This window comes from Magallana gigas, chromosome 10 (assembly GCF_963853765.1).
Source record: "Magallana gigas chromosome 10, xbMagGiga1.1, whole genome shotgun sequence".
Taxonomy (NCBI): Eukaryota; Metazoa; Mollusca; class Bivalvia; order Ostreida; family Ostreidae; genus Magallana; species Magallana gigas.
Window position 1 is genome coordinate 35,326,837 of NC_088862.1, and position 13,149 is coordinate 35,339,985.

The 13,149-nt window shown below is 32.9% G+C and overlaps 1 protein-coding gene across 1 annotated transcript; it reads left to right on the forward strand.

Moving 5' to 3' along the window:
- The first annotated feature begins 5,038 nt into the window (after nucleotides 1-5,038).
- LOC117680642 (uncharacterized) lies at nucleotides 5,039-9,594 on the forward strand. The gene is made up of 8 exons (XM_066073566.1): nucleotides 5,039-5,168; nucleotides 5,387-5,524; nucleotides 5,933-6,331; nucleotides 6,536-6,706; nucleotides 7,139-7,223; nucleotides 7,544-7,675; nucleotides 8,464-8,566; nucleotides 8,913-9,594. Exons 3-8 carry the CDS (start codon nucleotides 6,045-6,047, stop codon nucleotides 9,149-9,151), a joined length of 1,017 nt encoding a protein of 338 aa, XP_065929638.1. The 5' UTR covers nucleotides 5,039-5,168; nucleotides 5,387-5,524; nucleotides 5,933-6,044; the 3' UTR covers nucleotides 9,152-9,594.
- Nucleotides 9,595-13,149: the final 3,555 nt, after the last annotated feature.

Sequence of the window (13,149 nt, forward strand, 5' to 3'; positions counted from 1 at the left end):
AGGAGAAAGAGAGAGAGAAAGAAATACAGATATATATATATATATATAGAGAGAGAGAGAGAGAGAGAGAGAGAGAGAGAGAGAGAGAGAGAGAGAGAGAGAAGTTGAGTTTAATTTTGTCTAGAAATATCTGGGAATAGTAATCTTCTTTGAAAAGGTATGCGATGATTTATTTTTAAAGCAAAATTTGTCCGTCGTTAATAAGATGTGTGTACCACATATAAACATTTTTTTAGAAAAAAAAATCAATGATGTCCTTCCATTTTAGATGTTTCTCAGTAACGTACATGTTCCGTGTTACAATGTGTGTTACGTTTAACTTACTTGACGTTGATTTATAATGATCAGATCCAGGGAAAAATGTCATGCTGTTCGCTCTTTTAAGAGTATGATCTTGTGGCCCCCAATTGCAAGTCACGGGTAGATTTAGGAGTTGATTTTGTGTTGTATCGGTCTTTGGCAATGCTGACGCATTACTGTACTGATTGCTGTTTAGCCCGGAGGACAAGAAACTTGAAGTGTACAATGATGATTGCAATTCCTTGACATATGCAGCTTCATGTTTGTCCTGCTTTTCTGGGTCCTGGCTTTCTTGTCGTTGTAGCCTATCTGTTTTGTTGTCATATCCACCAGTTCTTGTATTATTCTTCTCTTCTTGACAAGAAAAAAGCAAGCATTGTAACAGTTTTAAAAGACATTTAGTTCAATGTTCATTTTTTATTGCCACATCATTTTGTCACTATAACAGTATTGTTTTTGTCCCGTTTAACCTAAACTAAATATCGACTACATTATGGTAAATTACAACTGGTGCTTTTATAAAACTACAATAAAAAAAATCAGAAATAAGAGATCGTTCTATATAGAAATATCTCGATATAGTTCTCTATCTTAATTAGTAAAAGTACGCAATGGTTTATTGTTAAACAACGCTTGAGGAAAGGTTGGCCGAGAAAAAAAGCAAATTTATATATCTTTTAGCGAATGATTGATCAAACTATAATCTCCCATTATTAATATTTTCAGTGTTTAAAGAAGCACAGCTAATTACTTTATTAGAGTCCTTAAGGTTACTTATATTTTGAATTTGTTTATAGTCTCCGATCAAATTTACACGACATTCAACTTTCCTTAATGAGTTCATCAATGTGTAAATTTACAAAAATACAATCTAATTTGTGGTTAAAAAAATGTCTTCGGTTTTTCGTTTTTTATTTGTTTTTGTTGCGTAAATATTTTAATATGTACATAACTAGGATTTATGATTTCAGGGAATAAAATGTTACTCAGATTTCATATCTTTCCTTAACACCCCGCACAACAATTTCACTTCTACAAAGCGATTAAAAACATTGATCATTTTTAGTTGATTTTCATAGAATTAACGTTGAATTAAATGTTAAAAAGGTATCTAATGGCATAGCTTAAAGCAGAGAAAAACCTAAAGCTAAAACGAGAGAGACAGAAAGACAAGCAGACAGACAAAACCAGAGGGAGACAGAGGCAGAGAGACAAAGACAGTGACGCAGAGATACAGAGAGAGAGGGACATAAAGAAGTTATTTTGAACAGGAATACCCTGTATATGTAAATAGTTATCTTTCTTAATGAAAGTATGCGACGATTTATTTTCAAAACAAAACGTTGCTGATGTTTCCTGTCTGTGTCAGCAACACACATTTTCTTTAAAAAAATTAGTAATGTAATTTCATCTAAGATTTTTTTCCAATAATGTACACATATGATCACGCATGAGGTATGGTGTTACAAAAAACTTACTTGATTTTGTTTCAAGTTGATTCAATCCAGGGACAACGTTTGCGCTGTGCTCTCTTTTCAGAGAATGATCTTGCAACCCTTTCACAGATACGTTTTGAAGCTGATTTATAGTTACATCGGCCATTGACAATTCTGATGCTTTCATGCTCTGACTTCTGATTAGTCCGGGACACAAAGAATTGTAAGCCAACACTGATGATTTCGATTCCTTGACACGTACAGGTTCATGTTGGTATTGGTTTTCTTGGTCATTTCTTTCGTGTCCTTGTAGTATGTCTGTTTTGTTGCCATACCCACCAGTTCTCGACTTATTTACCTCTACCAGAGAACAAAAGCAATAAGCATTTGAGGCGCATTGCAGTTTTATTGTGTAGTTTTTTTAAGGAATGAATTTAATTTTGACGTATGTTATACGATATAACATAATTTGGGAAGCGGTTTATAAAAAAGCGTAAACTGTCCCAAGTTATGTTATATCGTATAACATACGTCAAAATTAAATCCATTTCTTATAATTTATTACTTAAAATAAAACTATCTCTCCGTACCATTTTCATGCTTTTGTTTTAACCGTAAACGACATTTTAAACTACCCGCGCATTAGTACAACATCCTTAGTAACAGGTGACCCAGAAAAGAACGAAGCGAGGGGTGGCGGCCATATTTTAATTTGGTGTTTGGACGCTGGTTCGCGTCTTCATAGTTAACTTCTCAAAGTTAAGGGACAGTTGTAAAAAGTTGAACTAGACATAAAGTGTGGAGATTGCAGGGACAGGCCTCTTGGGACCGTTGATGAAGCACGCGTCAAGTTCATGTTCAGAGATCGACTCGGATATTGGGAGCGGTGTGTGGAATGACCGAGCATGCTGAAAGTGGATTGTTTGTATTTTGCCGCTTTACAGTAAGTACATGTACATTAAAAGTTTCGCTTATTTGTTTTTTTCTCTGAGCCATCGAGATTGTAACTGTTAACAGAGGATTCATGTTTACAGTTTTATAATTTATATCCCGATATCTATTATTTTACCTGTTAACAGTCTATAGTAATTTGGGGGGGGGGGTAGCTTAATCAGAAAAAAATTGCTCCCAAATGTTTTTTTTCGAAAAGAGGCATCAGAATATTAAAACCACACCAAATTACCACCATAATCCTAGATAGCTTAAAAGTAAAGCGCTCTATAGCTGAAAAGAGAGATTTGGGTGCAATTCCCATTCTGGGTTAAAATTTGGTGTTGTGGTAAATAAGGGGCTTATTTTTACTATGGTATAAATGTTATTGATATTTGTTTCTTCATTCTTTTCATACCTTGAAAAAGATTCAACCCTCTCCACCTCAAGGTTTGTGCTCCTTTTCGTAGAAATTCAATTGTATTTGTCTTGAAGTTGTTTCAGTTCCATTTGTGGGATATTTTTGAATCATTTTTAATTTTTTTTTCATTTAGGAAAGATTAGAGCATATATTTTTTTTTTAATTTATAGTGTGCAAATGAAAAGAGATAAACTTGGTCATATTCTAGGCCTATTCATTTACTATTATATACACATGCATGCAAGTGTACATGTAAGGTTTACATGAAGAAAAAACATAGTTCCGGATAGATGTTGTCAAGTGGGTGTGTCCCCATACCAAGGTATGTTATACAATATAAAACATGTTCCTCCATCTGTATCAGCCAATCAAATGAGGCGTTACAACCAAAATTGAATTATTTTTATGTAAATGTACCTTGGAATGTCTTGAGAAAGTGATTGCAAGGCGTCACGTGACCGATTCATGTGACGTCTAAAAAAGAATTGTTTACTGTAACCATTTCCGGAAAACGTCGCGCGCATGATCGGGTTAAGAAAGTAATGGCAGACGTCAACCAGTCCCCAGTGTCTTTATATTAACACTGTTACCACCGGCAAAAGAAACGAGAAGGGTGTATTTGACATAAATAACAAAGTCACTATAGGTAAGTTCAATAAATTACAATCACAACTGTATATAAAACCATGCAACCTACGAAGTCAGACACTGCTAACATTATAAATGAAAATCCGATGTGTTGAAATGTTTACAATACATATCAAATTTCAGTTAATGAATTATCACTCAGTCATGAACAGATGAATGTAATAAGACGAAAAAATAATCAATTCAAACTCTATTAGCCATATGCATGCTTTGTTTCACTGTGTAATGACACCCCCTCCTTCTCATGACAGACACATTTACAATCTGGAGCAATACATGTAAATGACAAAAACTGCATAACCTTTTTTGTTGGCATTCAAGCAAGATTCATTTGGTCTGAGAAAGTGAAACATTATGGAAATTATTTTTTTAACATAAAACACAACAAAGATTCATATATATTATAAGTATTAATAATTATTGGTATATGTAACATTTGTATATCACAGAATGAATGTGTGCAATCCATTTGACTTGTTTGAAAGATACATACATTACTGTTCGGGATCTTGCATCTTATTAGTTGGCACACATATTTGCTGGCAAGGGGGTCAGGCCATTGATATTAATATTTGTTATTTCATCTAAACTTCCTTAATAAATGATAAGGTTAATTTTAGGACCATTTTTTATAAATATATTTGTTCTCATAAATATGATAAATATCAGTTATAAGATATTTCACAAGCTCTTCTTTTTTTTTTAGCCATGATTCACTCTGGAATGGGACCAACCCACTTGCAGACTTTTTTAGCTGCATACAACATCCCACCACCAAACCAATCGACAATCATAAGGCGAGAAAAGGAAATGTCCAAATCCCTTTAAAGTCAGGTAAATAACAATTGATTTAGATTGAATTATTTTGGATTTTTTTTTATTGAGAAATCCTAGAATTATATAAATACTAGCAGTCATAGTGGTTTCTTAAATATTTGCTAAATACCAATTTTCGTGGATTTCATTGTTAAGTTTATCCATGAAATTAAATGTGATTTTCACTTGATCCATTAAAAATTGTAGCTGCATGTGCAGGTCTGTACTCCACTCCCGGTCTGAAAAAAATCAAATGGAGGACCTTGGAGGTCCTCCATACAAATTTTTCAGACACGGAGCTACAGACCTGCATCTACGAAAATTGATACCCTTGAATATTAATGAAACCACAATTGCTGTGAATCTAATAAAATCTTTGTTAACTCAAAAAAATACTTTTTGATAAATATATGCATTCTGGCAGGTCAAAAAGATTTTATTTTCAGTTTTTTTACAGGACATAATTAAACCATATTATTAATGTTTGAAGGCAAAACAGTCATGTGATAGAGCGAGAGATAAAGAGAAAAAAAGCACAGAGAGCACCAGCATGGAAGCAAGCTTTGACGCAGCATGGCAGACACGTGGATCTGGATGCCAGTATAACAGTAATACAGGTGAAATGATATTCAACTTAATTAACAGAAATTGTGTTTGTATTTATGTGCTCATTATCTTTTTTATTTTATTTTATAACCAATTGTATAGAACTATCTCTCTCTCTCTCTCTCTCTCTCTCTCTCTCTCTCTCCAACCAAATTATATATGAAAACAAGTATATATCTGTATATGAATTTTGGTTTAGTTTTTAAATTATCTTTTTATTATTTTACAGGCCATAGTAGCATGGTTGGACCAAATACAGATAAAGTGATAGACTTTGATTACCGAACCCGGTTATGCAGCATTTGTACGCATCATTTTTCGAGAAGAGAGACAGTTCCACCTCATGTCTGTAACAGTAATTGGGAAGGTAAGAATGCGAAATATTTAATTTATTTATTATTTTTAATTTAAATTATTGCATGTTCATATCAATATATAGGATATACTTAATATGTGATTTAATCCTAGATTTTTAAATCTAATTAATATTATACAAATACCAGTATGTATGATTTACAATTTTGCACATGTATAAAGGAATACAAAGTCTTTCATGAAATGGTTTACAAAATAGCTTTTAAACTGTACGGTTAAAATAACTTTTTCTACAATTGCATGATGTTTAGGTGTAAAATGTACTTGAGATATTCAATTTAATTCAATTGCCTCTAAACAAGCTAGCTAGAGTATATACCTGAACTAAGGATTTATATTATTTCTTTTTAATTAGCGGTCAGTGAGTAACACAGTGCTGACTTTTTTTGTTTTACAATAGGTTCAAGTAAGGCAATGGAGTCGGACATGGCAGCAAGTATGTTGAGAAGGCTAAAGGACGATGGGTTTGAGATCAGTGCCATTCATGCAGACAATGACTCCACTACTGCAGCATGACTGAAAGCAGAATTCCAAAGTTTGGAAATAGATGTGATAAAAATCATTTGAAGAAAAGCATAACCAAACAAGTATACAGTCTCTCAAAATCCCATAAGCAACTGAAGCAAGAGGGAGTTATTTGTTACATTACAAAATGTTATATGCACCCTCTGTCCATCAAAAGGCAATCGGAAGAGGAAGTTGGAAGGAAATTAGACATAGTTGTACCCCACATATTTGGTGAACACAATTTGTGTTCAACTAGTTGGTGTGCCTACCACAGAAATCCGAAAAGTTACAGGTTGGTAGTAGATTTAGTAAGCTCTTTGATAGTGTACATTTGGAGCATACATCTTTATCAAACAATTTGTTTTATCTTTTAACACTCAGTCGGATAAAAATGAATGGTAGATATGTCTCTATATTAGAAGTATGATTTATTTATTGATATGAAGCCATATGTACCGGGTAATATAACAAAATACTTAAAAAAAATTGTTGATAGAATGAAATATCTGCCTGATGGTAAACCCCTGAATGATGAAATGTTGAGGGAAGCTCTAAACAGAATAACTCTAAGCCTAAAGCGAATACTACCACAGCTTGGGTGCCTTGGTTCCACCCAGAGCAACGAAAACTTCAACAACATGGTTGCAAGTAAAGCACCAAAGAACCGGTGAGAAATTAATGTATGATATACCTCAAATCTAAGTACCTAATTTTTTCTAAAACACACAAAATCAATGCCACAACTAATTTAAGTGTATATATCTTGATTAATATGAGAAACTCAAAGCAGATGAATGTAAATCAGAGGCATGTTCAAAAGAATGGGTGCTCCCGAGCACTGAGGCGCGATCACCTTCATAAAGGTGTGTTTAACAGAGTGAGTTCTTGTGAGCACCCATTCTGTTGCACATTAGCCTCGTATCTTTTTCCTCTATAAATGTATGATTGCCTATGACTGTACAATTATATAGTCTCTAGGTGCTTATAAATTACAAGCACCTGTTATCTTTGCATGCCAAGATCTATAGTTAGTCCTTCAAATGACTACCTCAAATCTTATTGTGTGAGAATATGAGTTTTTATTTTGATTTAATTTCAGTGCCTATGGGGGAACAACATCACTGGCCTCAAGAGTATCAGCTGCTGTTTTACAGAAGAATGAAGGATATACATATATCAGTCAAGTATGAATAAAACAATTTTTTATCATGATTAATATTGTAAATGTATTTAGTTAAAAGATATGCCACTATTATGTGATACTGTGTATATTAGGCTCAGAACTGACACGCTCCTTCTACAGGATAAGGTTAACTAATCCTTCAGTGCAGTCATTAAGAGTTGATTTTAAACTCAAGAGTCTTGGACTCAAGCCTATTTATAATTGTGGTCATACTCTTCTTTATTGCTTTGTCGCTCAACATTAATATTTCATAATGGCTATTTAACAATCATTTTTTTTCATTTACTTAATTAATTCATTTTTTATTACTCCGGACAATAGGTTAATGAAGATGCCCTTCTTTCACCTGGGGTTGTCTCTAAATTGCATGGCATTGGAATGGACAAGAAGAAACTATGGAACAAAAAACGACAGTCATCCATTGCTTTCAAAAGAAGACGACTTCTGCTAAAGGTAATGATGTACAAAAATAATAAAAAGCTAAAATGCAATGCCATGTTTCAAGTTCACAGGTCAATTACAATAAGAGAGTTTTTCTTTTTTTATAAATTGGAAGCTCTATAAAGCCTTAGCTTAAAAATGAAAGTACCTGAAACATGACAAGTTTTGGGGAGGGGGGTATATACAATCATGTCAGTTTTAAATATCTTTCTGATTGAGGAACATAAGAAATTTATTACATCACAAAAAAATATTGATGACCAGGCATGGGGTAATCAAAATCGATTGTAATGATTACTCTTTTTCAAGTAATTGACAGTAATCTGTAATCAAAGAGATTTTTGATTACTTGTTAATGTAATTTAACCGACTACAGCTAAAAAATGCAGTAATTATTATTACTTTTTCGATTACTCTTTATAAAAATATTATGTAATTCACATATTGCATAAAAAATACTCTACAGGTGTTGTTTATAATATTATTAATAGAATAAAATTGTTTATATTTATTTATTATGATTTTCCACTTTTACTTAAAATATAAAAATTTGTTCAAATGAGAATGATGAGTATATAATCAGATAATTAGTTCTTCACTCTGTTTCACACTTCCTTGCAGATATTTTTAAGTATTTAACCTAATACGTCTTAGAAAAATCACTAGAGCTACCTAATGATTTACCATTATTGAGAGAGAGAGAGAGAGAGAGAGAGAGAGAGAGAGAGAGAGAGAGAGAGAAAGAGAGAGAGAGAGAGAGTACAATGTACATGCGTATGTACCAATAATTTTTATTTCAGAAAAGAAAACAAAAAAGAGAGTATTCCCTACATTTGCGTGAAGGAGACACATATGGAAGCAATATAGAGACTGCTGCAGAGGTGGATATTGAGAGCATTCCAGGTAAATAAAAAGATAAATGTAATTCTTTTACATGTACTTTATTATAAATGAATTTAGATTATGTACCATTAGTTATTGTTGATGATGGAAAATTGTTAGCAAAGGGCCCATTAAAATGATCTACAAATTTTGAAACACATGGATCGAAGTTCTTAAAACCTTCAACATAAAGAATTTTAAAATAAATTTATTAATATACATGTATTTGAAAAATAGCAAGAGATTAATTTTTACTCCTTTACGTACTTTTAGAATTGAATTTATAATAAATCAAATGTATTTTAAAGATTGGATGAGTAAATGCACAGCTTTATGACACATTATCATTTCTGCAATTTTGTTCCAGGTAAACTTGATCCAGAGAAGGGAGAGTATATCATGTTTGATATCGAAACAACTGGTTTAAGTCGGGACAGTGGCATTGTTCAGCTCTCTGCATTTGATGGCATCACAGAATTTAACGTCTATATACGACCAAATCAGCCAATCAGCAAAAATTCTACTGCAATATCTGGTATTACCTTCTCATTCGAAAAAAAAACACTGTCTATTACAATGGAAGAGAAGTGGAATCAACAGATTTGAGATTAGGTTTATTGAAATTTTTGGAATATCTCCAAAGTCATGCCAACCCTATACTTGTAGGTCACAATATAATGTCATATGACATTCCCGTCCTTTGTCATAAATTACATGAATGCAGCATGCTTTCTGAATTCATTCAGTGTGTTTATGGATGTGCAGATACGCTTAAACTTGCACATAAACTGTACAAGAAAGAAGATGTAGGGAACTACAAACAGTCCAATTTAGTGAACATTTTGCTAGGGAAATCTTATGCTGCACATAATTCTCTAGAGGATGTCAAAATTCTGCATGAACTTTTCACTAAAAAGTTGACTGCCATTCTGAGGATCTCTTTCCTTTTCATATTCATATCCTCCAGAAATCTTTCAAAACTATGGTGGAAAACAAGGCATTGTCAGTCGCAACATCCAGAAAGATTGCAGGATCTGGTCTAGGATTCCGGCATACAGTACCCCCAACGTTATTTTTTACAATCCTATCCTATCGTATCGTGTATCAATCCTATCGTATCGTGCGTGTATACTGTCCTATCGTGCGTTAATTCTATCCTATCGTGCGTGTATACTGTTCTATCGTGCGTTAATCCTATCCTATCGTGCGTTAATCCTATCAGGTTTATCGTTTAATTTCAACAATTCTTCCGTGTATCCTATCGTGTTAATTGTTTCGTGCCTTTTTCATAAGCAAGTACATTTATTACTAAGTTGCAACTCGTTCGGTGCACCGTATACGAATATTTATCGAACAAGATTTGTAAAATCCTATCCAACATTCCGTCAGGATTCTAATTTTTTAATTTTTAAGATCAAAATTAACCAATATTATATGTAAATCATATCTGTTAACATTGAAAATGAAAAACGAAGTTCTTATGAACAAGGTAACATATTTACCTGTATATCGAATATATTAAATCGTACGCAGAGTGTATACCTGCGTAAACATTAACTTTTATGCAATATAATTTTGTTGCATCATATTTTACGGAAACAAAACTAGTTATGATATAATTTATATTTAATTAAAACCCGAGTTGTATTTTAAACCCGTTATTTTCCGTGTGATATTTGATTTCAGGCTGAAATGTTCTCGGCAATCAGCTAGGGTGTGTGGTAATGAAAACAATGTTAACAAATCTTACGCGGAATGTGTATCTGCGTAAATATTTATTTAAATTGTCTCTAATAAGTCGTTTTTAATGCATCATATTCTTATACAGAAAGAAATTTACTTGTGATAGATTTCATATTTCTTTATGCAAGAGTTGGATTTATATAATTGATTTTAATAGATTTTATATTTACTTTATACAGTTGGATTTATATAAGTAAACCCGCTATTTTCCGAGTGATAAAATCTCGAGCTGAAATATTCGCGGTGATCGGCTTGTGTGTTCGGTAATGAAAACAATTTTACCAAAACAGAAAATTTATTGATCATTAAAGCTCATAATTTTAGTTGAAAAAAATTAACTGGTCCTTTTTATACATTCTATAAATGATGCAGCGATGATTAACAACTCGGCAATTGTTACTAAAAAGAAATTCCACGTAAATCTTTATTTGTACGTGTTCTCTCTCAAATTCTGCCATTATCAGTTTGTTCGCAGGCACGTAGCATCGTTTTTTAAAGTGGGGGGGGGGGCAGACTCATCCAAAAAAATCTTGACAAGCAAAAAAAAAGAGAAAAAAAAAAGGAAAGTTTTAAGTTTCCTAAAATCTTCAAAATCCTTATCCGGGGGGGGGGGGGGGGGGGGGGGGGGGGGGCGTACTAGCGTACTATATAATATATAACCTTATTTTCATATTAATTTTTTACATACTCCCAAGAAAGTGGGGGGCCAACTCCATGATTCTTCCATTTTTTATCTGTAAATCTTAAAAAATTTGTTCCTGCGAAAAAAAGTGCCCCCCCCCCCCCTGATGCTACGTGCCTGGTTCGTAAATATCGTTTAAAGCGATCATACGTTTATCATGAACACCGTTTATCCTTTCCTATCGTGTATCAATCCTATCATATCGTGCGTGTATACTGTTCTATCGTGCGTTAATGCTATCCCTTCGTGCGTGTATACTGTTATATCGTGCGTTAATGCTATCCTATCGTGCGTGAATCCTATCCTATCGTTTATCTTGTAAAGAATAACGTTGCGGTTACTGTATCATGCTTGCTCATAAGCATGATGAGCTTAGTGGTGTTAAAACTCTTTTAAGAGAACGTGGTATGAAAGGAAAAGTTGTTTATAAAATGGTTGAGTATTTAAAAGCTCATGAAGAGTAACAATATTGTTATGTCTTTGTATCAAAGGTTAAGCTCTTTTGATCATATGATGTCTGTCTTCTGCCCATTGGTCTGTCCAACCATCTGTAAACTTTTCACTCTTTGATTTTTTCTTTAAAATTGCTATACCAGTTGTTGAAACCATAACTTTGTGTTTCATGAGAGAGGTTCAAATAAGTACTGGTAGATTGTAAAATTTCTTTTCAAAACATTTAGTGCTGCGACAATTTATGAGATTACTATGCAAAACATTGTCACATACATATTGCAGATTCTAGAAGAGTTTCTGTTGTTCAGGTAATTATGTGGCCCATTGGCCTCAACATAAACTCTGCTCTCTTTTTTTTATATTTCTGAAATCCACTATGGCATGTATTACATACATGTATATTATAGTTTTCTATTGCTGAATGTTGTATGAGTGTTCTGTAAAACTATTTATCTTCATTAAATGTATGCACACACTCTAATAAATTATTTTGCAGATCAATTGTATATGCATACATTAGAGATGTGCATTTTGAATTTTGATAAGTTGTAAAAAAAATGCTATTTGTTGATCTTTTTATTGTAAAAATTGTGTATAGTATACCCCTACTGTACAGATAACCCTTACTACAGTTTTCAAGATATTGATAGGAAGTGTTTGTTTATCAGGTCATTTGTGCATTAACCAAAGATGTGGATTCATTGGATTTTTGCGAAAAATATTAGTTGTTGAACTTGCTCATTTTCTTGCAAAATATTGCATAGAGAGTAACTCATTTCTCTAGATATGTAGTCTTTATCAATTCAGGGTTGACAAATGGTTATGGATATCTGTTCACACAAAAACCCAGTTTTCTGCCACAGTAGCATCTTTTTTCTTGTTGTATTGATTAACTGGTTATGCGACAATTTTTTTTTTATATAATTTTTTAAGTTGGATAACGTTTATATGAAACATATCAAAATGACCTTTTTGCACTTACTAGTATATAATCTTCCATATATCATCAAAAAATGGAATATGCTTGAAATACTGTGCAACATTTAAAACTGACTTGACATCCAGTAATGTCAGACCAATGATTTATTATATGTATTTTAGGGAAAGATTAATTTAACCTACATTGAATTTGTAAATAAAGGGTAGGAGTCATGTCTAATGGTATAAATCAACTCTGTGGTCATAAAAGTTGTAGCAAACTTGCCAAAAATCATACGAAATTTGATGAATTAAGAGTTTATTATAACATAAATTGATTGCATTTCCCTCCTTAAATGTTCATTTATTTTGATTGTCAACATCATGCATTGGTTCATGAGCAAAATGCATTACAAAGTCTGAAAGTTGAGGGGGGGGGGTACAAATATTGTGACGTTATGTAAAAAGTAACTCGAATACCTCACTTGATATTTAAGGTTTTCCGCTGGGAGCGGAAAACCTTACTATTATTCTGAAAATTTTTCAAATTTCTTATTATTTTTTTTTCTTCTAGACGCCAACTTTGATCCTTAATATCTCGCTCGTTTGTTCACCGATTGTTTTGAAATTTTCAGGACTGATAACATACCGCGTGATGTTGTTGTTGCATATTTTAGTTGAGGAAAATCCCTATCCGGTTTTGAGTTATTCTCCTTTTAGTAAAATTTAACGACTTCTTTTGTCCAGGGGGTTTAGCTTTAACGATGACTTGCAGAGTCTCAAAGATGGGCTGGTTTGGAAGTTGATT

What these genes read in the sequence shown, in the direction of transcription:
- LOC117680642 (XM_066073566.1), top strand. Translation starts at nt 6,045, where the DNA reads ATGACTGAAAGCAGAATTCCAAAGTTTGGAAATAGATGTGATAAAAAT. An exon ending in AGAAATCCGAAAAGTTACAG is followed by an intron (nt 6,332 to 6,535) that starts GTTGGTAGTAGA and finishes AATTGTTGATAG; the next exon opens with AATGAAATATCTGCCTGATG. An exon ending in AGTAAAGCACCAAAGAACCG is followed by an intron (nt 6,707 to 7,138) that starts GTGAGAAATTAA and finishes ATTTAATTTCAG; the next exon opens with TGCCTATGGGGGAACAACAT.